Source organism: Bos grunniens, chromosome 20 (assembly GCF_055505025.1).
Source record: "Bos grunniens cultivar Pamir isolate PY7600 chromosome 20, Bosgru_T2T1.0, whole genome shotgun sequence".
Classification (NCBI taxonomy): Eukaryota; Metazoa; Chordata; class Mammalia; order Artiodactyla; family Bovidae; genus Bos; species Bos grunniens.
This window is the reverse complement of record NC_141184.1, coordinates 13,199,462-13,223,709: the sequence shown is the minus strand read 5'-3', so window position 1 is coordinate 13,223,709 and position 24,248 is coordinate 13,199,462. Positions and strand designations below refer to the sequence as shown.

At 48.1% G+C, this 24,248-nt stretch overlaps 1 protein-coding gene across 8 annotated transcripts in view; it reads right to left on the bottom strand.

Moving 5' to 3' along the window:
• The window catches only part of TRIO (trio Rho guanine nucleotide exchange factor), a 363,061-nt gene that overhangs the window by 14,804 nt on the left and 324,009 nt on the right, over positions 1-24,248 (bottom strand). For 6 of the 8 annotated variants that reach the window (XM_086361236.1, XM_086361235.1, XM_086361233.1 and 3 more), the window contains 11 exons: positions 19,135-19,283; positions 17,257-17,323; positions 15,820-15,923; positions 14,021-14,090; positions 11,682-11,771; positions 10,130-10,222; positions 9,317-9,367; positions 9,031-9,108; positions 7,899-8,090; positions 5,887-6,064; positions 2,657-3,456 (listed from right to left, as the gene is read on the bottom strand). In XM_086361236.1, the coding sequence (XP_086217362.1) occupies positions 2,657-3,456; positions 5,887-6,064; positions 7,899-8,090; positions 9,031-9,108; positions 9,317-9,367; positions 10,130-10,222; positions 11,682-11,771; positions 14,021-14,090; positions 15,820-15,923; positions 17,257-17,323; positions 19,135-19,283 (1,872 nt within the window). Of the gene's footprint in view, positions 1-1,698; positions 2,186-2,656; positions 3,457-5,886; positions 6,065-7,898; positions 8,091-9,030; positions 9,109-9,316; positions 9,368-10,129; positions 10,223-11,681; positions 11,772-14,020; positions 14,091-15,819; positions 15,924-17,256; positions 17,324-19,134; positions 19,284-24,248 lie in introns of those variants that run through there. The other 2 variants (XM_086361240.1, XM_086361241.1) reach the window with 2 other exon arrangements.

The following is a 24,248-nucleotide window of genomic DNA, read 5'->3' as shown; positions in this document are numbered from 1 at the left end:
CGGAGCAGACAGCTGGCCACCGTCAAGGCGCCTGCGTGCTGGCAACTACAGGGCTCTGGGCCGCACACTGGGGTGGCCAGCTGCTCGGTGCCATCAGGGCTGAGGAGTCCGGCACGCGTTCCCGGCCCTCCGGGATGCCCACGCTGTCCACGGTGGGCCTTGGCCTCTGCACACTCCTTTATGCAATTTTATCCCTTTAGCATGACTTACATAGCAGCACCCCATAGTTTTGAGGCTACAAAGCCACATTTGCTAGAAAACATGAACAAAAACCAAATTCTGTGGCAGAGCCGTGTTTGGTCGTGCAGGTACCAGCCTCTGTCTCATCATTTGAGCATTCTACCACAATCATAATAGCTCTTAGTAGTTTCTGAAAACCTCCCATGCACCAGCCTAAGTATTAGGCATTTAAAAACCTATCTCAGCTAATGTTGTCAGACACGATCCTCACCCGCTGAAGAGTGGAGCTTAGAAATTTACAGGGGCCACCCAGTCATGGAGAGGAAGGCAGGGCTTGTCCTTTCATTGCTGCCTGGGGGTGGGGTGGGTGCAGGGAGGTCGTGCATCCATGTCTAGAGGCTGGCACAGTCACTGTCTGGGTTAACACAGCCCCTCCACTCTGGCTCGCCTCAGAACTTTCCAGAAGGTGCGCATTAAAGGAGGAAGAGGGACCTGGGCTGTGGGTTAGGCACAGCTGCTGGGCTGTGACCGCAGACAGGGTCACAGAAGCAGATGAGGAGGAAAGAGGCTGCTGCTGACCCACCAAGGGGCTGGGACGGCTGGAATGGGTGGGAGCAGGCCGGGTGACAGCTCTTCTTAACTGGGATACTTAATAACTCGAGGAGACTTTCGAATGCCCGTGCTAAGCCTCTAGTGGTCTTCCCACGCCTCCAGGGCATTTCTGTAAGGTGCTTGGATTCGTTTACAACACTGGCAATTTCCTTTTCCAGCTAACTGAGCACATTAGAAACAGCGAGAGGCAGAAATAAGAGACATCTTTTGCAACCTAAACCCTGCCAGCACGTGTGCTGGATTGAGATCGAGCATCCTGGGGGGAGCCGGGGGTTGGGGGGGACTAACCGTGGGCACTCGCAGACACACAGACCCAGCCCAGGCTCCTGCACTGGGGCGGGGGAGGCCGTTCCTTCTGAAACACAGCCCCCCTCAGGTGCTCAGGGGGAAAAGCGTTCAAGTCAGGATGGGCTCAAGGGCTGCTCCCTGGCTGACTTGGAGTTGTCTCAGCTACGAGGCCGTGCCTGCACCCTGAGCATTCACCTAGGTGCCGCATCACTGGGCCTCTGCATCTTTGCCTCCAGCTGACGTTGGGTTTAGATGCCCACCTGCATACCCAGCATTTCAGAACTAACAGGGGATGGGGGGCCATGCTACTCTGCAGGACACATTCAGGTACCACAACCAGGACAGTGGTGATGGCCACAGCAGAGGATGCCTGCCCTGATCACTTCTTTTTGAGAGTAAGGCTGAAAGGCTAATAAACGTACAAAGAACCATTTCTCAATTTCTTCCTCAATTACACAGAAAGATTGAGGTGAACAATATACACAATGAAAAACTGGAGGTGAGAATAAGGCCAAATCAACTCCAACAAGGCATTAATGAAAAGTCCAGAGGAAAGAGAGAAGCATGCAAAAGCCAAATAGCTTTTTTTTTTTTTGGATAAAGAGAGACAACAGACCCTTTCAGGGGAAATGTATTTAAAAATTTATAAAAGGATCAAACATACACTCATGAGAACAGTTCTACTCCCTCACCGCATGCTTTTAGGGAGGTGTTACGGATCGGATTCATCAGCCCCTGTAGGAAACCGGACAGTGAGGAAGCCGCAGGACGAGAGGGGGAAGACCCACCACCGCAACCCTGGGGCTAAGAACGCAGTGACCGGCGAGGCCCCACAGCGCCCCCTGCTGGACAGAGCCTGGCGCCCCACTCCAGCCTGCCTGAGCCTCCGCACCCAGCCGCCGGCCAGAGCCCAGCATCCAGAGGCCCTTAAAGCAGTCTCTCTTCCAGTGAATCGTGTGCATCTGTTTTTGTTTTTGTTTTCAGGTGGTGGTGGGGAAGGGCAAACTTTTCCACTGGAGAGATTCCTTCCCCTCATTGTGCCAGCTGAGTTTGCTTTGAGCTGCTGTTGGACATTTCTTGAGTCCCAGCAAATGAGTCAAAAACGCTGCAAAGATTAATTTAAGGCATAAAAGGGCACAACCAAGCGATGAGTAGAAAGCTTAAAGAGTGTATACAGGTTTCAGTTTACACAGGAGGTAGACGGCAGGACACAGACCCCTCTTTAAAAAAACAAAAAAGTGCGAGGAAAGCAGGGGCGGCGAGAGAGAGAGGAAGTTCCAAGATACTCGGCTGGTCGGAAGATGTGAAAAGCTCAGAGATGCTGCATTCATTCGGAAGGTTAATGGTCTGCGTTCCAAGTTGTTAGCGGACACAAAGCAAGGAGCGAGTTAGTAGAGACCCGGGGCGCGCCGTCCGCCGGGAGCAGGTTAGCGGGCATCCCCTGCCGAGTCCAGGGCGCGGAATGCCGAGGAGGAGCTGGTGGAGCCCGGAGTTAGTACGAGGACAGCGGCGGCCAGGCGGGAGGTTTAGAAGAGCCGCGGGACAGAGGCGGGCGCAGGCGGCCGGGCGCTCTTACCCCGTTGCTCTGGGTGGACTGCACGGACTGCTCGCTGGCCGAGGAGCACGTGCTCATGCGGTCCGCATCCTTGCCAGGGGCCGCGTGGCGCCGTGCCTGCCGCTGCAGGGAGTCGCTGTCCCCCGGGAAGGTGAAGGAGCCGGGCCGGCTGGCAGGGGAGGCAGGCACGGAGCTCCAGAAGGAGCCCCCCTTCTGCAGGGGGCTGCTGGGGGGCAAGGGCTCCTTGCCGAACGGAGAGGGGGACGCGGTGGCGGCGGCCAGAGGTGAGTGCAGGGGCGAGGGGGCCCCGGGCCTGGCCTTGCCCAGCGGCAGGGGGCCCGGGCCGCTCCGCGGTGCCTCCTTGGCGGCTCCGTCCTGTGGCAGCACGCCCCCGGACGACTTCCGGGGGCTCTCCAGCACCTTCATCTTGGGGATCGGCTCGGTGTCTCGCTCGGGACCGTCGGGCTCGCTGCTGGGGGGCGCCCTGCCAGGCGGGCCGGCGCTGGCCTCCGGGGCGGGGCTGCGGCTGGGAGGAGGCGGTGGCGGGCCCGGGGTGCACGTACCTGACATCTTGTCTGCCTCTGCCTGGCTCGAGGCTGCAGAGGAGACCAGCACGGGGGAGTGGTGTCTGACGGGCTGGGGAATCCGGGAGGGTCTACTTCTGCTCGAGCTGCCGCTGCCGCCGCCACCGGGGCCGCCCCCACTGCCGCTGTGGTTGCTGCCGCCGCCCCCGCCGCTGGGGGCCCCGCTGCTGCCCCCGCCCCCGCCGCTGCCGCCGCCCCCGCTGTGGTTCCTCTGATATTCGATGGGTGATGTCAAGGCTGCAAGGCACAGGAGAGACTCCGTCAGGGCACCGTCACACGGGCGAAGGGGAGGAGGGGGCACAATGACCCGAAAGGAAGGGCTGGCTTAGTGCCCCAGGCTCACGTCACCTGGGGGTGTCCACCATCACCCAGTCACCCGGATCCGGGAACACCCACCCATCCTCCAGGGAGCGGGCTGGCTCCACCCACCAGGGAAGGAAAAGGAAAAGGTCTTGGATTTAACTGTTGTGTGCTTAGTGGCTCAGCCGCATCTCATTCTTGCCAGCTCACGGACTGTAACCCACCAGGCTCCTCTGTCCGTGGGATTCTCTAGGCAAGAGTACTGTTAAGTATGAACGAGTTAAACTGGTTCTATCAAGGGCGGTCTGCAGGTCTCAGGGAGAACGACAGGTGAATGGGGAGCAGTCTGGAGGAGAGGTTTCCTGCCCAGAACACTGAGCACAGCCTAAACATTTCCACCCCAGGGGAAAAGGAGAAGAATCAGCCCCGGGCATCCCTGCAACAGTCAGGGTCCCCAGGAGGCCCAGGGCTGCTGGGGAGACTCAACTGGGGCTCCACAGGTACCATCTGGTTCCCACAGGCCAAGGCGGTATTAAGGACTACCTTGGAGAAGGCGCTCCACAAACCCTGGGGGGGTCATGAAGCTGTCCTGTCTCTGGGCTTAGTGAGTTAGCTATGTCATTGTCTGTTGGAAGATGCAGGCAACATGCCTGGTAAGATACATGGGAACACTGACACAAGCCTTTGAGTGGGGCATGGCAACCCACTCCAGGATTCTCGCCTGGAGAATTCCAAGGACAGAGACTGACAGGCTACAGTCCATGGGGTTGCAAAAAGTGGGACATGCTGAGTGCCGAAGCACAGCACAGCAACACAAATCCTTGCAGAGCTAAAGAAAACCTCTGTGATGCTGGACAGTCAGATGTAGCCCCTTCCTGCCTGGGAGACTTCGGGCTGGTGTGGAGGAGTATCCTGGAGCCAAACGACCTGTGATGTGATAAAGCCGTGTGGGCCGCCACCCTGCATGGGACTAAGGGGAGGGAGTAGTGGGCCCTGCTCCAGTCCTGACCTCCATCCGCCCTTGAGAGCAGCGTCCTCAGCATCTCTGGGCTGAGAGTCCAGGGGTGAATGGCATGGCCCACTCATGCCTGTGATTCAGGAGGCAGCTCAGTTCATTTTAAAGATGGTCTAAGTTTAGAGGTTTCCCAACAGTTACATGTTGCGGACTGGCATTCAGTGAAGCACTCAAAAACAACACATTTAAAGAGATCTGCATTCACTGACAGCCACGGGAGCGGAACTATTCTTCCCATGCATGGGAACCGTCCCCCTAATCCCCCTAGCCCCAGCCGTCCAGTTGTAACTGCACACACAAGAAACGCTCCGTCAACAGTCTGGATGGGAGCCTGGGGTTAACACTCAGATGATTACCCCAGGCCAAAAGTGCCACGCGACCTTGGCCTTTCTCGCGCAGTGCCTGTGCTCCTGGCTCCTGAATGTCACTCGAGCTGTGGGGGTGGTTTTATGTGACAGAGAGATTACAATGTCCGGTTGGACCGGGCCGTAGACACAGAACATGGACATGGAGAAAAGGACAAAAAAAAAGACAGCAGTGCGTATCTAGTTCTCGCTGAATTTTTGATGCTCTTCAGTAACTGCCAAATTAAAACCAGAGTCGAGGCGGTGGCCCTAAGGAGAAGCGAGCAGGTTCAGGTCAGGGACACAAAAAGTCTAACTGTCTGCAACGTCAGGTCGGCGCCGCGGTCTCTATCCTTGTGAAGGCCTTTCTCTGGGGTGTCGCACCTCACTATTGTCCTGGGTCGTACTGTATTATTATGGTATTTCTCCTCTCTAATCAGCTGTGTCATAGAAGCGGTCAGGAAAAGATGCCTTGTTTTTAATACGGAGGGCAGTCTAGAGGTACCATGTGGCGGAACATAAATTTTAGAGTTGCACACAAGAATGTCTCCAACATCTCCGGCCAATTCCGTCTGCTGCCTTAGTCATTCTCACGCATTCCTTTCCCAGGATGGGCTCTGGGGCGCACATGCCATGGGAGACCGTGGGACAAAATGAACTGGACAGCGGGAAGGGGCTCACCGCCAAGAGCCAGATGGCTGCTCTGCGTCCCTACTCTGCCACCAGCATCATATGGAACCTGGAGCAGATTACAAATCCACTTTGTGCCTCAGCTTCCCCATCTATGAAGTGGGAATGCTATCGGGACTTGCTGCTTCAGGTCACTGGGAAGATGAATGAAGCACTGGTGGGCAGTGCTCGGTATAGTGTCTGGTCCACAGTAACTGCTCAGAGTCCTGTCACTACTGTGTGTCACACATACAATATGTCACACATATTGTTGTATGTGACAGGAGAGAGATGAGAAGTAAAAATGTGTGCGTTAGGGAAAGTAACCACACACATTACCGTTTAAAAAATTGCGCTGGTTTTCTAAAATCTGGTTGATTTCATGGATCCACGTCTGCCGGACACTTGGACTGGATGAGTGCAGGATGAAGGTCTCCACCACGTCACCCGTCCGCGATGTCAGAGCGAACTTACAGGGATCATTTTCCACGTTTTCCTCCAGGCAAAGGCAGCTCACCTTAAAAAAAAAAAAAAAAAAAGAAAAAGAAAAAGCATTATTCACAATGGCCGAAAGGCAGAAGCAAACCAAGTTTCCATCAACAGATGGATGAATAATCAAACGTGGTCTGTATACACAGTGGACTATTATACAGCCTTTAAAAAGGAAGGACATTCTGTCACAGGCTACACCACAGGTGAGCCTGGAGGCCACTGAGCTACATGAAATGAGCCAGTGGAAGAAAGTCCAGCACTGTGATGACTCCCTTTGGATGAGGCACTTAGAGTATTGTTTAATGATGATGGAGCTCTACTTTTATAAGATGAAGAGTCCTGGAAATAGATGGTGGTGATGGTTGGCTGACAAGTGTGAACGTACGTAACACCAGAGGGCTGGACACTGACAAACAGTTAAGATGGTAAATTGTATGTGTCGGGAAAGCCCCCTGGAGAGGGGAATGGCTACCCACTCCAGTATTCTTGCCTGGAGAATTTCATGGACAGGAGGAGCCTGGTGGGCTACAGTCCATGGGGTTGCAAAGGGTATGCCATGACTGAGCAACTAACATTTCACTATGAAACAAACAAACAAACAAACAGAAGCACAAAGTGCAAGTGCAAAGTAACGCTCCTCTTGGGTCAAAACTGAAACTGCCACTCTTTGGCTGGGCTGCCCTTTTTACCACCTCTAAAATTAGTATCTCGAAGCTTTTTAATGATTCTTTTAACTCAGGTCTATGGGGATCACCAGGAATTTAACGAGTAGCTTCAACAATTAACTAGAAATGTTAATCTGCTGGGACCTGGGGTCTCCTCATCTCACTCTTGGTTTGTTCCTTTACAGGACTCAGGGCCATTTGCAGTCTTGTCTTTTTCTTCTGTCACAGAGCAAGCCACCCCGGGGCAAAGACTGCCTGCCTTGTCCAGCCCTACAGCCCCCTGCCTGGTTCTGAGTGCAGAGAAGATTCTTGCTGAATGGAGAAGAGAAAAAGGTAAGCTATCCTCTCGAAATCCATGCCTCTGAACTTGAATAATTCACATGGTCCTAGAGAAGGTGGAGCCAAAAAAACTAGCAAAGGTGAGGCCTTCTCACCGTGGTAAAAATGAACGCTGTAGCCACACGCCCCCCATCAGCCACTGGGGAACTCAGACAGCAGAGGATGGAGTGAATTTAAAGGGTGTGAAAAGTATTAGAAAATTCTCTAAATATTTAATAAAGATCAGAATTTGTTGCTATTCAGTCTCTATGTAGTGTCTGACTCTTTGAGACCCCATGGACAGCAGCCCACGCCAGGCTTCCCTGTCCTTCACCATCTCCTGGAGCTTGCTCAAACTCCTGTCCACTGAGCTGGTGATGCCATCCAACCACCTCATCCTCTGTTGCCCTCTTCTCCTGCCTTCAATCTTTCCCACCATCAGGATCTTTTTCAATGAGTCAGCTCTTCACATCAAGGTGGCCAAAGTATTGGAGCTTCAGCTTCAGTCCTTCCAAAGAATAGTCAGGGTTGATTTCCTTTAAGATTGACTGGTTTGATCTCCTTGCAGTACCCAGGACTCTCAAGAGTCTTCTCCAACACTATAGTTCAAAAGCATCAATTTTTCAGCACTCAGCCTTCTTTATGGTCCAACTCTCACATCCATACATGACTACTAGAAAAACCATACCTTTAACTCTACGAACCTTAGTTGGCAAAATAATGTCTCTGCTTTTTTAATATGCTGTTTAGGTTTGTTAGAGCCTTTCTTCCAAGGAGCAGGAATGATTGGGACATGTCATCATTAAAAAGGACACATTTTTTCAGTGTACCGGGTATATGCATTAGTGCTTGAGAAAACAGGCAAACATGAGCTACCTTGATACTGTTCTTGAACAGGAATCCTGGCATGGAGAAGCCCTTTTTTTTATCCAGCGGCTCACTGAAAATGACGATCTGCTCGAAGAGGAACACCCGCCTCTCTTTGCAGCGAGGCAGCAGCCCCGTGTCCTGGTCCGTGACCAAGAACGTGTCCTGCAGGAGCAGCTTGCCCTGGGCCACGATCTTACCCTGGAATGTGGAGAAGGGTGCAGAGGAACAGGAGAAGAAAACATTGCATTCAAAGTTAAGACACTGGAAATTTTGTTTTCTTTAGTTTTCCTCCCACAGAATGATGTATTTTCTTGTATTAATTTATGGAGTGTAACATTTCTTTTAGTATAATAACGTCTTAGAGCTAAACAGAAAAATCATCTAAATAAAATCCTTGCCAGCTCTTGTGTAACCCCTGGCCTCAGTTACAGTCAGAGACTGAAAGTGGATGGAAGGGTGTAGTTCGCAGCGGAAGAGTACTTCTCAAGGGGCGGTCCACGGCCAGGTGCCGCTAGCACCCTGGGTGGGACCTGCTCACAGATGCTCAGGAGCCCTCCAGGAGAGCCCATCTGTGTGTGTGTGTGTGTTTTTTCCGAGAACTCCAGCACCAGCATGTTAAACTAAACCCACTCCTCTAGCGAAACAGTAAGCAAGAAAAAGAAAAACTCCCGTCTCCTTACTCGACAATCAAACTGGGGGAAAAAAAAAGGATTCTGGGCTCTGGACATCCTCATGCTAGTAGGTAGTACGTAATCTGAGTGGTCTGGCAACTCAGAGAGAAGTCTGTGACTAACGGGGAGCCCAGGGACCTGGAGTCAGGCTCCTGGGGCTGACAGATGATCTAGATGGACAGGCCCCTGCTCATCGTGCCGGGGAAGGAGGCTCACTCCTCCGCAGCAGAGGGTCCTGGAGACAGAGCAGAGGCCTGCCTGCTCCTGCCATGAGGCGCTGGGCTTTGAGCAGAGGAAGGTCCCCCCCAAAAGCAAATTAGATGCACCCAGATAAGCTGAAACATAGTATCACTCAGGTTGAGGGACAGTGAGAGAAGACAGCAAACCAAGCAGAAAGGACCGGCTTTCTGCAGGTGGAGGTCAAGCATCCCAGACACAGCAGCAAGTTTAAAGAGGAGCCACATTACGTCGAAGCCTTGTAGCCTCCCGACGTTCATCATGTCGTTGCAGCGCTTCGGGACGACGCACATGACCTCCACGGCTCTCTGCAGGGTGGGCGGAGGTGGGGAGCAGAGTGAGCCTTCAGTTCCTGGGGCCAGGCTGGAGCACTAACCCTCCAATCCCCCACCTTGTTCAGTTCCTCCCCTGCCCGCCCACGAGTGGACAGAGGGCATGCCCAGGGGGCTCGGGAGACCCCCCCAACCCCACCAGAGACAAGCTGCTTCAGAGACGCACCCAGCGGGGTGTCAGTACCTCTAGTTCTGATGTATCCAGGCTGGCCTTTTTGGAATACTTGAGGAAGTCCTGTAGGAGGAAAACAGACAGAAGGGCATGACAAGGGTAATGGTCACACAGCAGTCCCCTTTCCGATCAGCCACGATGCCAGCCACTGGGCCAGCCTCGTTTTTCTCTCCCAGGAACACAAAGATAAGGTATCCCCAGGCGGACTTCAAGCCACAGGAGCGCAAAGTCAGGGCCAACTGATCTAAGCAGGTCGTGGTTCCTGTTTCACCCCAAGATAGGCGCTCATCTCTCTTTACCTCCAGGTTCTAAGTTTTATGTGTGAAGGGATCTCGCCACCTCCAACAGTCACTTTTACCATGGAAAATGGCTTGACTTTGTCTTCAGGGGTGCTGAGGAATTTGAATCACTCAAGGGCGGTTGCTGAGCCCACAGAGAGGAACTGGCAGGGACTAAACGTTTAATCTGAAGCCCCAAGGAGACAGAAAACCTGTAAGTGGGTAAAGTATTCAAGATCCGTGGTGGGGAGAAAAAGCTCACTTTCACGGATGTTTTGCGTCAGAACCTGATGTAAATGAAAAATTGAGAGAACAGTATAAGGGCTCGCCTTAAGTTTTAAAAAAACTTACTTGGAAATATTGGAAATCAGAAACAACAAGACTGCTTCATATTTTTTTTTTACAGAAAAGATGCTCATCACCTGCCCAGCCCTCTGGTCCCCCTGCCGATGCTCATCACCGGCCCAGCCCTCGGGCCCCTGCCGATGCTCACCACCGGCCCAGCCCTCGGGCCCCTCGGAGCGGGCTCGGGCCGGCGGAGCCTCACCTTCAGCAGCAGCTGGTACTTCGTGATCCTCTGCACGGGTTTGATCAGCAAGTCCGTGAGCTGCAGCCTGTGGCCCAGGCGCTGCTTTAAGTCCTGGGGTTTTGGAGGAGGAAGGAAAGGACTCGAGTGTTGTCTTTTATTCAGTTAGTTATTCTGTTTGACATAACAATTTTATTGTCCATCTAGAAGGAAAACCTTTTCTGTTTTATGAAACCTAAAACCAGTGCTTAACAATCTAGACATCTGAAGAGACTAGCAAGCACAGAAGGTTGAACGTGATTCGTAAGATGTGCTTATTGTTAGTCATTTGAAATTTAAACTTAAGAATTATTGGGGCTTAAACAATTTCGCACCCCTGAAAGACATCACTTATATGTGGAATCTAAAATATGATACAAATGAACTTATTTACAAGACAGAAACAGAGTAGTCAGAGAAGACAAATCCATGATTACAAAGGGGACGGGGGTGAGGGGACGGATAAATTCAGAGCCTGGACCAGCAGAGACACACCACGATATACAACATAAATAATAAGGCGGCTCTGTATAGCACAGGGAACCACACTCAATAACCAGCAATAAATCACAGTGGAAAAGAACACATGCACATATACAGGTATGTACATATAGTATAGCTAAATCACCCCCACTGTATACCAGAAACCAATACAACACTTCGAATCAACTATACTGAATGCTGCCTTTTAAAAGGCACTTTCCAGTCCCTGTAACTCAGAAATGCTAACTACATGGTAGGAGAGATGATGAGAAAAGAGGCCACACTGCACACGGCCTGCCAGTGCTGTGCCACCGCTCGCATTTCAGCTTTCTGAGCTGTTTTTCAGAGCATCTTCTATGCTTGCCTAAAAAGGCCTTTTTTTCAATTGCTTACTTTTATTGATACAAATATTTCATTTCTAGGCTAAAAGTTTAGATCGTGAATTATCCTGCATGTGAAAATGAGCCCTAGTTTGAAATTGATTTTAAAACCTGATTTTTTTTAAGGTTACTCATTTTTTAAAAAGTAATTCTGTTTACTTATTTTGGGTGTGCTGGGGTTTCGCTGCTGCTCAGGCTTCTCTCTAGCTCTGGTGAGCGGGCACTACTCTCCCGTGGCAGCGCGTGGCCTGCTCGTGCCATCCAGTGCACGGATGTCTTGCTGCGGAGCACGGACCGAGGGTGCCTGGGCTCCAGAGCACAGACTCAACAGCTGTGGCTCCCGGGCTTAGTTGCTCCTCGGCATGTGACATCTTCCCGGGCCAGGGATCGAACTGGTGTCTCCCGCACTGGCAGGCAGATTCTTTACCACTGAGCCACCAGGGAAGCCCCAAGCCCCTGACTTTAGCCGTGACCCCAGTGCTCTGAATGCTGAGGGATGTGATCACAGGTTGAATTTATACTCACTTCTCTGGTTTACAAGAAAGAAATACAAGTTCAGGACTCTTATAACTGAGGCTAGTTTCTTGACGATTGCTTAATCTCATGGGAAACGAATTTTTGGAAATCAACTGTAACCAATGATTCAGAACTGCTTTGTAACTGAGTCTTACCTCAAAAAAGGTGTCAATGTATTCTGAGACAATGTGTTCAGACTTTGGTTTATTTTGGCAATAAACTATGTACATGTGCAACCTTCTCTCCTAGGAAAGGAAGGCAAACAGGTGGGTTAGAACACAGGAAGCACGTGCAGGGTGTCAGCGCATTCGGAAAGCAACTGTTCTCTCGAGAAAACCGCATGGTTAGGCTCTTGGGAGCACATCCCAGGTTCCTGATGCTGGCTCCAAAAACAGCCCTTCTTTGTCTTTCCCTCAGATATATCAAACCCCACGCTTTACCTGGGAAAACACCAGGGGCGGGGAAAGCACGCAGTTCTTGGTATTAAACCAAGAATCGCTTTCCCACCTTCAAATCCTGCCAGTGGCTCCGGGAAGCCTGGCTCTTTTTTTTTTTTTTGCACGAGGTTAGAAAAAGCTCTTTAGTCTTAAATACTGAAGGCAGTCTTAAATACTGGGCCATGACTTCCTGCACTGACCCTCAAAGTGTGCTGTACACACCCCTGGGGTCCTGAAGGCCTCCTGGGGACCCATCAGGTCAAACTATTTTCAAATAATACTAAGTTGTCACCCTCTCCTTTTCATCTGCAGTGATGTGCAAAACCGGTGGTGGGAGAAACTGTTGGCATTTTAGCAAGTATCCCTCACCACGGCACACACCAGCTTCAGCTAAGACTGTCCTTGATGAACTGATAAAAATTCATTGTATTAAGACTCAACCACGGGCTATACGCCTTTCTAACCTTCCTGTGATAAGACTCGGGTCCTGGTGACACGCCTGCCTCGTGTGACAGCAGGCGCAGCAGCGCCCTCGTGTGGCTGAGCCATGAGCTGAACCAGCTGCTTGTTTTTACTTAAAAGCCTCAAGGACTATAATTACTTATGCGTGGGTATCTGCTAGACCCTTTCCTGAACATGGATAAAATAAGCCTGTTGTTTCAAGGCAAACAACCTGCAATGTCTATTAATAATGAAAAATGAAGCTTTCAAGCAAAAAATTAACATTTTGGAGAATGTGGATCTGCCATCTTGAACTTGACCATGAAAACGAAAGTGAAAGTCACTCAGTCTTTGCGACCCCAGGGACTATACAGTCCATGGAATTCTCCAGGCCACAATACTGGAGTGGGTAGCCTTTCCCTTCTCCAGGGAATCTTCCCAACCCAGGGATCAAACCCAGGTTTCCCACACTGTAGGCTGATTCTTTACCAGCTGAGCTACCAGAACTTGACAATACTTAAAAGATTTTTGTGAAGAGATGGGTGGTGATATGAACAAATCTGAGTTTTTCGGCAGCGGGGATACTGTTAATTGAAATAGTTCACCATCTGGAAGATCTGTCTCAATCAGTGGGTCAGGGTTTTCCAAAAGACCAATACAGGATGTCAGGAGCTGGTGCAGAAGGGAAAGTGTCTTTAACAGCAAGATGGCTCTAAGGCTTTCAGGGCAACAGAAGTGAGGTCACCAATGGGTTTTCAGATTCCATATTGCAACTAACCTTTAAGAAATTCTCACTTGAGTTTTGGTGCAGTATCTCAGAAAACTGTCTATAAATTATCTGAAAAGGCTATTAAAATACTCATTCCTTTCTAACCAAATATCTATGTGAGGACAGATTTTTTTCCCCCCATAAATTTTAACTAAAAAACATATCACAGTAGGTTCAATACAGAAACAAGATATAAACATGCATCTGTCTTCTATTAAGCCAGACATTAAGGAGATGTGCAAAAATACAAAAGCTCTGGTCACTTTGAAAATATAGTAATTTTCCCTAAAAACCAAACCAAACCAAAAATGCCCCTTTATTCTTAATGTGCTTATTGAATTAATTTGTTTGTCTTATTGCCACAGCATGCAGCATGTGGGATCTTAGTTAACCAACTAGGGATGGAACCCACATCCCCTGCAGTGGAAGCATGGAGTCTTCACCGCTGGACTGCCGGCAGGTTCCAACACGCGTACCTTAGATTTACAAATATTTGGTTACTACATTAAACCTGCACATCTAGGTGCATCACTATCTGCACCAGCACTTCTTTGCCCAAAGATGTTTCCAAATGGTCCTGCTGCTGGTGGCTCTGGTTCCCTGCGGACCATCTTGGCCTGTTTGTGAGCTAAACAGCCAACCCGGGCCAGCTGACTGGGAAAGCAGACCGTTCGCATGTAGAAGAGCAGTGGGGGATTTGAATCCAACCAGCTGACACTGTACGGTTTGATTTCATTCTCAATATAAGCATTTCTGTAAACTGCCAGTGAGTTCTCCTTTCATCTGACAAGCCAATTACTAAATATGACAATACAGAAGAGAATATAAATAATGCTTCTGTACTTACATGTTTAACAAAAAGGGATCCTAGTTTTTCCGGATCTTCAAGGCACTTCTCCAACTCTCCTAAAAAAAAGCTGCAACGAAAGGAGAAATATTAGAACCATCTCCGATTTGGCCTTCTAATTTTAGACTGAGGTTTAAATTTTCAAAATACTCTGTTTTGACATTAGCAATCTGGAAGCGTAAAGTATATGTTTAGCCAATACAACGAACACTAAACGTTTTGTTAGGACAGAAAGCAGAAAGAGATACAATTTACAACAGTTTAAAAAGGTTAAGTCAGAGCAAGGCACCTCTTGACTGGCAACCTTCCCTTCCTCTGGAAAGTCCACATTTCTGTTTCATTTTTTAAAATGACTCAAATAATAAAATCTCATCTGAATATGGGGTAAAAAAAAATGCTTCAAAGCAGTTGGTCATTTTTCTTTATCTTGGTCTGCATACCTGTGAATTTCATATTCTTTCCATGGTCATTTTTAAGAGGCTCAAATCTGAATGTAATCTGTGACAGCTTTGAGGTTTTCTTTAAAAAATTAAAGTTTTCTCAAATATTATCAAAATCAACTTCTAGGTTGCAAATATTAGGTCCGTTAAGATAAAATTGGGGTTCCCAGGTGGTGCAGTGATAAAAAATCTGCCTGCCAATGCAGGAGACACAAGAGATGCAGGTTCAATAGCTGGGTCGGGAAGATCCCCTGGACAAGAAAGTGGCACCCACTCCAGTACTCTTGCTGGGAAATTCCATGGACAGAGGGGCCTGCTGCGCTACAGTCTATGGGGATACAGGAGAGTTGGACATGACTGGGCACACAGCATACACACAAGATCAAAAGTAGGTATAACCATAGAAACAAAACAAAACGGACGACCGCTCTTCACTTTGTCTGGACTAGAGCTGTTGGTGAGATGTATGCCCACCTTAGCTCTCACTTCCATATGTTGATATTTGTAGCTTGGATTTTCCTGACCTGCAAGCCAGCACACCAATGAATGCCATGTTGAACTGCCTTGCATTTGAGGATGCAATATCCTCTAGTTCTGCACATATCATGCAGACACCGTATCTCCAGGGGCAATTTCTCTGTCTGGTCATCCCAGCAGCTTGGCGCTGTTTCCCCTTTTCTGTCATAGCTTAAGAACCAGCCTTGGGACCAGAGGACTAGATAATGGCACCAACTATACCTTTAAAAAGTTGGTTTCACTACAGATCAGGACAGGTGTGGCAAGGTACTGGAATCAGATTTGATTTTCATGGGCAACCGTGTCTACTTTACCCATGAATGCTGACTTGAAAAATAACTCTTTCATGGTAATTTGTATTTATTACAGAGGTGGCTGCAATTTTAACTACAAACACTCATCAAGGCTTACTCTATGCAGGTATTGTTCAAAGTGCTTTACGTGTGTGTATTAACTCAGTCACTCCATAAAAACCCCACGAGGAGGGTAACACAGTGACCCAAATGAAGGATGGAGGCAGACAGCTCAGGGTCAGGACCAGACTATGAACCCAGATGGTCAGACTCTGTACCCAGGCCTCCAGCCCCACCTTCCCCCAACGCCCTGGGCCCCTGGATGGACCAGCATGAAGAAGGTAAGGGACTTCCTCGTGCCATGAAACGCAACCGGAAAATTCCTCAGCAAAGCAGTACTTCCTCTGCAACAGCTGCCTGCACGAGGCTATACAGGTAGTGAAATGAAATGAATCAACAAATGTCCTCTCCCACCCCTGACAAGCCTGTGATGCAGCTCAGCAGTGATCACACACTGCCCACGGTCGGGCACGGGGTGTATTTTACGTACTCTCTGTGCCAGTCGTAAATCTGATGGATGTTGCCAAACACAATCTTGTCTTTGCCTTTCATGTCATCAGGAACACCATCTTCTTTCATAAGTGCCATGTAGCCCTAAAAGTAAATATTTAAAGATAAGGTTATTTCATTGAACATGTTTGAATTAAGCAGTGGTTTACTGACTGAGTCACAGAGGACAAAGCAGACATACGCACTGTCTCCTAAACCAACTATTTAAGAACAAAAGCCTTTTGAGAAATACGTCCTTAACTGGCCCGTGAAAATACAGTCACATTCATTGCCATGACTTTCTCTCCCTGAACTGTTTAGCACTCAAAGATCAAAACTCTTCTGAGGAACTGGAAAGTTTAAATAAATGTAAATGATTTCATAAAACAAATCATCTTGTCAGCTTGTAAATATTAAATTTTTGGCATGAAGCTTATTTCCTCTGTTCTTAGTACTGATCTGATATAAACAGATTTTCTTTTCTTTTTGGATTATCTACATAATTTGTTAAATAAGGATTTAATAATATACTTTCCATAAATTGATTTCTAACCCCAGCTAGTTAACTATGTTGCTAAAATGTGGTTTAAAACTTCTATATAACTCAGATGGGATTCAGCCTATACAGGAGGCTCTGAAGTTACTGCTGGAGTGATGACGGATATGTCATGCATGTTTAATCTTTTGTTATGCAATTAACTGTAATAGCTATTACTCTTCATGGAATGTCCACCCAAAAAGTATTGCCTTGTACATATTTGCAAAGCTGAAAGAATAAATGGTAAAGTTTTATTTTACAAAAATAGCTTTTTGATCAGTTGAGTTTACTAATATGATGATGCCCTGAACTTAATGTAGGGACAAGGCCAGAGATGACTCTTGATTTCGGATGAAAGGCAGTGGCTTTGCTATGGTTACAAATTGCAGAGTAACTTCTGGTCAGTGAAATGGTGACATATTCGTTCTGTGAAAACTACAAGCAAATGGCCTGGGGTGGCAGCCACTGACCAAGCTCCACACCCAAGGGGGATTCAGGATGTAACTGAATCCAGAGCTGGTCACACTGACTTTTCAACCACAGATACCCTCATTTCCATGGTGATGCCCACCCTCTTATAAAATAATCAAAGGCCAGATTTCCATACCAGAAATTCTTTTTTTTGGAGATAACATTTATAAACTTAAACTATATTAAAAAAGGAGACTCTGTCAAGATGCACTGTTCAAAAGAGAAGTCTTTAAAAGTTATTAAGATTAAGATATTTGGCTAAATTTTATTTTTCAGAAATATTTTGTTGGTCGTTTTACTGTTTTGTTTTAGTCAAACATGTTTTCAAGGCTTTTGAGAAGCTATCAGCATTCGACTGTCCAAATGAACACCCTTCTGACAAGCCTCAGAGCTAGCTGATAGAGGTTATTTATCTCTGAAAGTACACACCTCCACCACACAGCCGAGGTCCCGCACATAGTCACGCTCTGTCTCCACTAATTCTTGTAAAACGTAGCTGAAAAAAGGGAGGGACAAAACAGTGTTTACAATCCACAATCTAAGGAATTTTCTGATGAAACTCTCACACTTTTTCTTTCATCAGGTCGGATTCTGCAGGGGCTGTGAAGTAACCTAACAAACTTGCACTTTGGGTCCCCAACCACTAACAAGTTCACGTGGGTGACCCACAGGGACTGCAGAGGTCACAAAGGACCTCCCGTTCGGGGTGCACTCCTGTCACCGGACTCTGACCGTGTGGACGATGACTAAGAGAAGCCAGGACACAACTCTGCTATGAAGCCAAGACATTAAAGGAAGCCGGTCTTCTGCTGCTTTGTGCTTTAACGCTTGAGTCATTTTGAGCTTTTCTGGATATACAAAAGAAATTTAACTCAGATGTTTAAAGCCTTGCGTCTGAACACATCATTCAGAAATGTTCCTTTCAGTAAGGATCAGTAACCGTTTAAAGCCACTTAGATAACAGAAGACAATCACTTGATTAGTTATGGCTGCTGCTGCTCAGTCACTTCAGTCGTGTCCGACTCTGTGCGACCCCACAGACGGCAGCCTACTAGGCTCCTCTGTCCCTGGGATTCTCCAGGCAAGAACACTGGAGTGAGTTGCCATTTCCTTCTCCAATGCAGGAAAGTGAAAAGTGAAAGTGAAGTCGCTCAGTCGTGCCTGACTCTTAGCGACCCCATAGACTGCAGCCTACCAGGCTCCTCTGTCCATGGGATTTTCCAAGCCAAGAGTATTGGAGTGGGCTGCCATTAGTTATGGCAAACCACCTCAATTGACCTGTAAAAGTTAATTGGCTGATTGGTTTGTTTTTTCATTCAACCAGCACCTCCTATGCACCTGAAGTCACTCTAGATACTGGGATACAGGATCAATCAAACCAAATCTCTGTGTTCATGCAGCTGGGAAATTTCTTCCTCTTCTCCAAATATAATTTTAAGCCTTTTGTAATATTTTTCAGGACTTTTTAACTGAAACCGAAAAATTCTACCATGAAGGTATGTTTCGTGTTTCTGGGACTGCATTTAATTCTACGCTGCCTTCTTTCTTCTTTACTACTGTGTGGGTAACGGGGCTGCCCAGGTGGCGCAGTCATAATGAATCCACCTGCCAATGCAGGAGACACAAGAGCAGCAGGTTCAATCCCTGGGTCAGGAAGATCCCCTGGAGGAGGAAATGGCAATCCACTTCAGTGTTCTTGCCTGGGAAATCCCATGGACAGAGAAGCCTGGCGGGCTACCATCTGTGAGGCCGCAGAGAGTCGGACACGACTAAGCACCAGAGCACACATGCACGTATATACTGGAAAGTACAGCAGTTTCTCACCAGCAGTGACAGAAGAGATTCTCCTACCACTCTTATTCCCAAATAAAGTACAATGCAGAAATAAAAGAGTGAGAGCTGCGGCTATGCCTCACCGCACCCTCCTGAGGCTCTGAACACTTTGCAAACACACGTACGAGTGGCGCACGTGGTAAAGAACCCGCCTGCCAAACGCAGAAGACTCGCAAGAGGCTCAGGTTCGATCCCTGGGTCGGGAAGATCCCCTGGAGGAGGGCAGACAACCCACTCCAGTTTTCTTGCCTGGAGAATCCCATGGACAGAGGAGCCTGGTGGGCTACAGTCCATGGGGTCACAAAGAGTCTGACATGACTGAAGCGACTTAGCAGGGCACGCTCGTCTAACTGCTCAGCGAAGAGACCCTGGGTCTCCTCCTGCGACTCTGAGAGGACCGGGCCACAGTTCTGAAGATGGCAGGGCCAGCAGGGGAGCCCCCGAGCGCTGACAACTAGAACACTGGGGTCTTACTGGCGTCTCTTTAAAGAGCTGGATTTCCTCTCTTCCATCTCATCGATGGGTGAGGAGGAGGACAGCAGGGAGTTGTCTGAAGGGTTGAAGGAGGGGCTGCTGCTGTCCCCCTGGTCGACGAGGAGCGAGCTGGGACGATCTTCCAGAGCCTGGAAAAAATCAGAGCAACAATCATGCCTCCCACCTACATCGCCCAGGAGGCTGAAATTAGGACCAGGAGGTCTCCTACGTCAGAATACACAGCAGGCCTAGCCTGTGACACCGCAGAACCTATGGGTGTAAAGTCACAAGAGTGTTTAACAACAAAAGCCCCAGCATTCATTAAAGACTGAGTAAGAGGGAAGTCAGAACGCTAAGTGCAGTGAATTTATGTCTATTAATATATTCTGTTCCTAGTTACCAAATAATTAGGAACAAAACATTTGGTTCACATCACAGACTGCACCCATTTCAAATCTGGTCATTTTCTGTTCAGTTACATTCCTGCCCCATGAAAGCACAACCATTTCAGAAGCGTGTGCAGTCACCTCCGTTTGGGCTGGGACACCCCGACACACTGCCCACACTCCCTGCTGGTGACTACGCAGCAGCATCAGCAAACCTGTATTTTAATTTAAAGAATCAATTTGTTTCTTGACTATCCGTGAAGCCTTGACTCATGCTTCCATGCACATAACTCATGCGGCTAAAATTCATCTCCATTTCTGTGACCCTCACAACTTCTTTCTTCTATAGGAAGTGGTTGTCATGCTGGCCTCAATTACTTGTCCACAACTCTGTCCCTCACTGGATTTTAGTTCCTGCAGGTGACGTTTTCATTGTTGAGATCCACCTGAGAACCTCGAATAAATCCGTGAAATGACTACTGGTGACTTTTTCCCCTGGGTTAGTGTGGCCAGAATCAGCAAATGATTACTTTCTTATTGGTATGTATTAATTTTCTTTCTTAATCAGAATTCACCAAGTTTCTAGGGGTACAAGTGACTGTTCTTTCTTTAATTGAAATATACACGGTTTACTATGCTGTGTTAATTACAGGTATCCAGCAAAGTGACTCAGTTACACATATATGTATGTTTTACACATGCACATACTTGTAAGAATCTGAAAAAGGATATATGTATACCATTTTTCAGATTCTTTTCCACTATAGGTTACTACAAGATACTGAATATAGATTCCTGTGCTATACAATAGGTCCTTGTTGTTTATCTGTTTTATATACAGTAGTGTATATCTGTTAATCCCGAACTCCTAATTTATCCCTCTCTCACCTTCCCCCTTTGGTAATCACAAATTTGTTTTCCATGTCTGTGAGTCTGTTTTGTAAATAAGCTCATCTGTATCATTTTTATCAAGTTCCATATGTAAGTGCTGTCATATGATACTCGTTTCTCTGACTTACTTCACTCTGTATGACAATCTCTAGGTCCATCCATGTCGCTGCAAATAGCATTATTTCCTTCGTTTTCAATGGCTGAGTAACAGTCCATCGTGTGTGTGTGTGTGGGTATACATACCCATCCACCCACACCCACACATACATGTGTGTGTGTATATATCTTCTTTATCTATTCATCTGTCAATGGACACTTGGGTTGCTTCTATGTCTGGTCTATTGTAAACGTTGCTATGAACATTAGAGGGCATGTATCTTTTCAATTAAGAGCTTTCATCTTTGTTGGATACATGCCCAGGAGCTGGACTGCTGGGTCATATGGTAGCTCTATTTTTTTTTTTAAAACCTCCATACTGTTCTCCATAGTGGCTGTACCAAATTACATTCCCACCAATAGTGTAGGAAGGTTCCCTTTTCTCCCTCTCCAGCATTATTTGTTGACTTTTTGATGATGGCTATTCTGAATGGGGTGAGGTCACACTCAGTATAGTTTTGATTTCTACTTGTCTAATGATTAGCGAGGCTGAGCATCCTTTCACGTGCCCGTGGCCCATCTGTATGTCTTCTTTGGAGAAATGTCTATCTAGGTCTTCTACTCATTTTTTGATTGGGTTATTTTTTGATATTGAGCTGAATGAGCTGTTTGTATATTTTGGAGACCAATCCCTTGTCAGTTCACATCATTTGCCAATAGATGACAGTTCTTCTGAAACTCCCACAGTGACATAGCTGGACATATAGATGATCAAGAGCTATTTAAGCAATGTAACTGGGGAAAATGTGATGCACTTCTCTTCAAACAAAAAGCCTGATACAAATTACAAGAACACTTAATATTTCCTACCAAATTAAAACCTCTAATACTTGTCCTGTTTCCCGTAAGAGTGACAGGCTGAAGCTGGTGTCATCACTAAGTGCAGCTTTGAGGACACCAAGTCTGTTCCTGCAATCTTGTTCATCAAAACCATCAGATCAGATCAGGTTGATCAGTCGTGTCCTACTCTTTGCGACCCCATGAATCGCAGCACGCCAGGCCTCCCTGTCCATCACCGACTCCCGGAGTTCACTGAGACTCACGTCCATCAAGTCAGTGATGCCATCCAGCCATCTCATCCTCTGTCCCCTTCTCCTCCTGCCCCCAATCCCTCCCAGCATCAGAGTCTTTTCCAATGAGTCAACTCTTCGCATGAGGTGGCCAAAGTACTGGAGTTTCAGCATCATTCCTTCCAAAGAAATCCCAGGGCTGATCTCCTTCAGAATGGACTGGTTGGATCTCCTTGCAGTCCAAGGGACTCTCTCAAGAGTCTTCTCCAACACCACAGTTCAAAACCATCAATTCTTCAGCGCTCAGCCTTCTTCACCGTCTAACTCTCACATCCATACATGACCACTGGAAAAACCATAGCCTTGACTAGATGGACCTTTGTTGGCAAAGTAATGTCTCTGCTTTTGAATATGCTATCTAGGTTGGTCATAACTTTCCTTCCAAGGAGTAAGCCATGGAGCTGTGCAAACACACCAACTTCTGCTCTCAGTGAATGAAAAGATAGTTAAGGAACAGGGCTCGGTGAGGAAATAGCATTCTTAACTAAACAGCTCTTGACCTCGACTGGAAGCACATGTGCAGCAGCCGGGCCGGGCCGGGTCCACGCGTGCGGGTCCCGGAGGCCGATCTCGGACAGGAGGTTGGAGGATGCGTGGCGGGAGCAGCAGTGCTGTCTGCTGCCCGGATGTGCGAGGAAACAGCTGAAGCTCGTTAGATTTAATGATGGTCACTTCAACGGTGAGGAGAGAGACAGGAAAGAAAGGTTGTAGAGGGCCCTTCACACAGAAGAGGGCTGGGGAGGCACCCGACTTCATGGACACCCGTGAAGGCCCCTCTGGACCCGGCAGCTGCATCCATGGAGCGTGGAGATGCCCCAGAGGTCGTGGACACATTTGTGCTGTCCACTCCCAGCCGCCCAACGGCCCCTTCTGGCAACTGTGCTCGAGTAAAGCGGCAGGAGCGCTGTCCCAGAACGGAAATCTGATTTGGATGAATTAGTTGTGGGTTCAGTGGGTTTTTGTGGGTAGGTTCTTATCAACTTTCCCTATTCCTTAAATGAAAAGAGAGTATCTATGTAGACCTAACTCTTCAGAGGGCTTTCTGGGTGCCTCAGTGGTAAATAACCTGCCCACCTAATGCAGGAGATGCAAGAGACACAGGTGTGATCCCTGGGTTGGGGAGATCCCCTGGAGAAGGAAACGGCAACCCACTCCAGTATTCCTGCCTGGAGAATCCTATGGGCAGAGGGGCCTGGCGGTCCATGAAGTCCCAAACATTTGGACACGACCAACCAGTCCATTTTGAAGGAGATCAGCCCTGGGATTTCTTTGGAAGGAATGATGCTGAAGCTGAAACTCCAGTACTTTGGCCACCTCACGTGAAGAGTTGACTCACTGGAAAAGACTCTGATGCTGGGAGGGATTGGGGGCAGGAGGAGAAGGGGATGACAGAGGATGAGACGGCTGGATGGCATCACCGACTCGATGGACATGAGTCTGGACGTGAACTCTGGGAGCTGGTGATGGACAGGGAGGCCTGGTGTGCTGCGATTCATGGGGTCATAAAGAGTCGGACACGACTGAGCGACTGAACTGAACTGAGCAGAAGCACACGCAGCTTCTCTGAGGTTAATGTTGGTAAACTGTATTTTCTTAAGAAACTGCCCATTTCATCCTAGGTTTTCAAATTTACTTTCAAAGAGGTGAAAGAGGTAACGTGTCATGATTATTTCAATTCTCGCTGATCTTTTCTTTATAGATTCTTATTTTGTGAATCTGGTTTTTTTTTTTGCAAAGGTTACCTGAAGTCTGTATGCTTTGAAAAAACAAATCTTAGGTGTTATTTATTATTCCCTTTTTCTGTTTTTCCAACTCATTAATTTCTGTTTTTAGTTCTGTGAATTCAGTCCTTCTGCTTTTTTCCAAAAACAAATTGTACTGTTCTATTATCTTGAGTCAGATGTTTGTTTCACTTATTCTCATTCTTTCTTGGGTTTCTCTTTATATTCAGATCAACGAAGAGAAGAAAGCCCCGAAGTCAGCTGCAGTCCCTGAGGCTGTTGGCTGCGGTCGCCCCCCACCCACACTCAGGAAGCCCACGCTGGCCTGATCAGGAATGTGGAGTGGAGAGAAGTGAATTTCAGGGAAGGGCTTGCAGGGTGAGGAGAGCCAGCTCCTTGAACACAGATGGCACAACGGCAGGACACCTTCTCCCGTCACCTCCCCAGTCCACTGCACACACGGCTTTGGGGGGCTAACAATTCAGCGTTTCAATCTGATTGCAAAGTAACGACAGCCTAAGAGATCGCCCGCAGGAAAACAAATGCGGGGTGACATGGCTCCCGTGAGCTGTGCAGGAGTAACTCAGAGTCATGGGGAGCAGATGGCGGGAAGGAGGGTGTTCAGATGATTCACCAGCAGTTTTATCGGCAAAAGCAGTTCTCATTTGAGGATTAGTCACAGGAAACCAAGGCAGAGCTATGTTTCCCTTGAGCCAGAAAAAGAGGGCGGAGTCTAGATTACATTCCATGGAGAATGAAGGAGCAGCGAGTCCACCATAAAAAGCACAAATGTGGTTCTCCAATGGGGAGGGAAGGCACAAGTTGAGTGTTCGGGTGGAGGGAGCTCGGCTGGAGCTTATCAAACAGCACTCGGTTTACAAACCCCACCT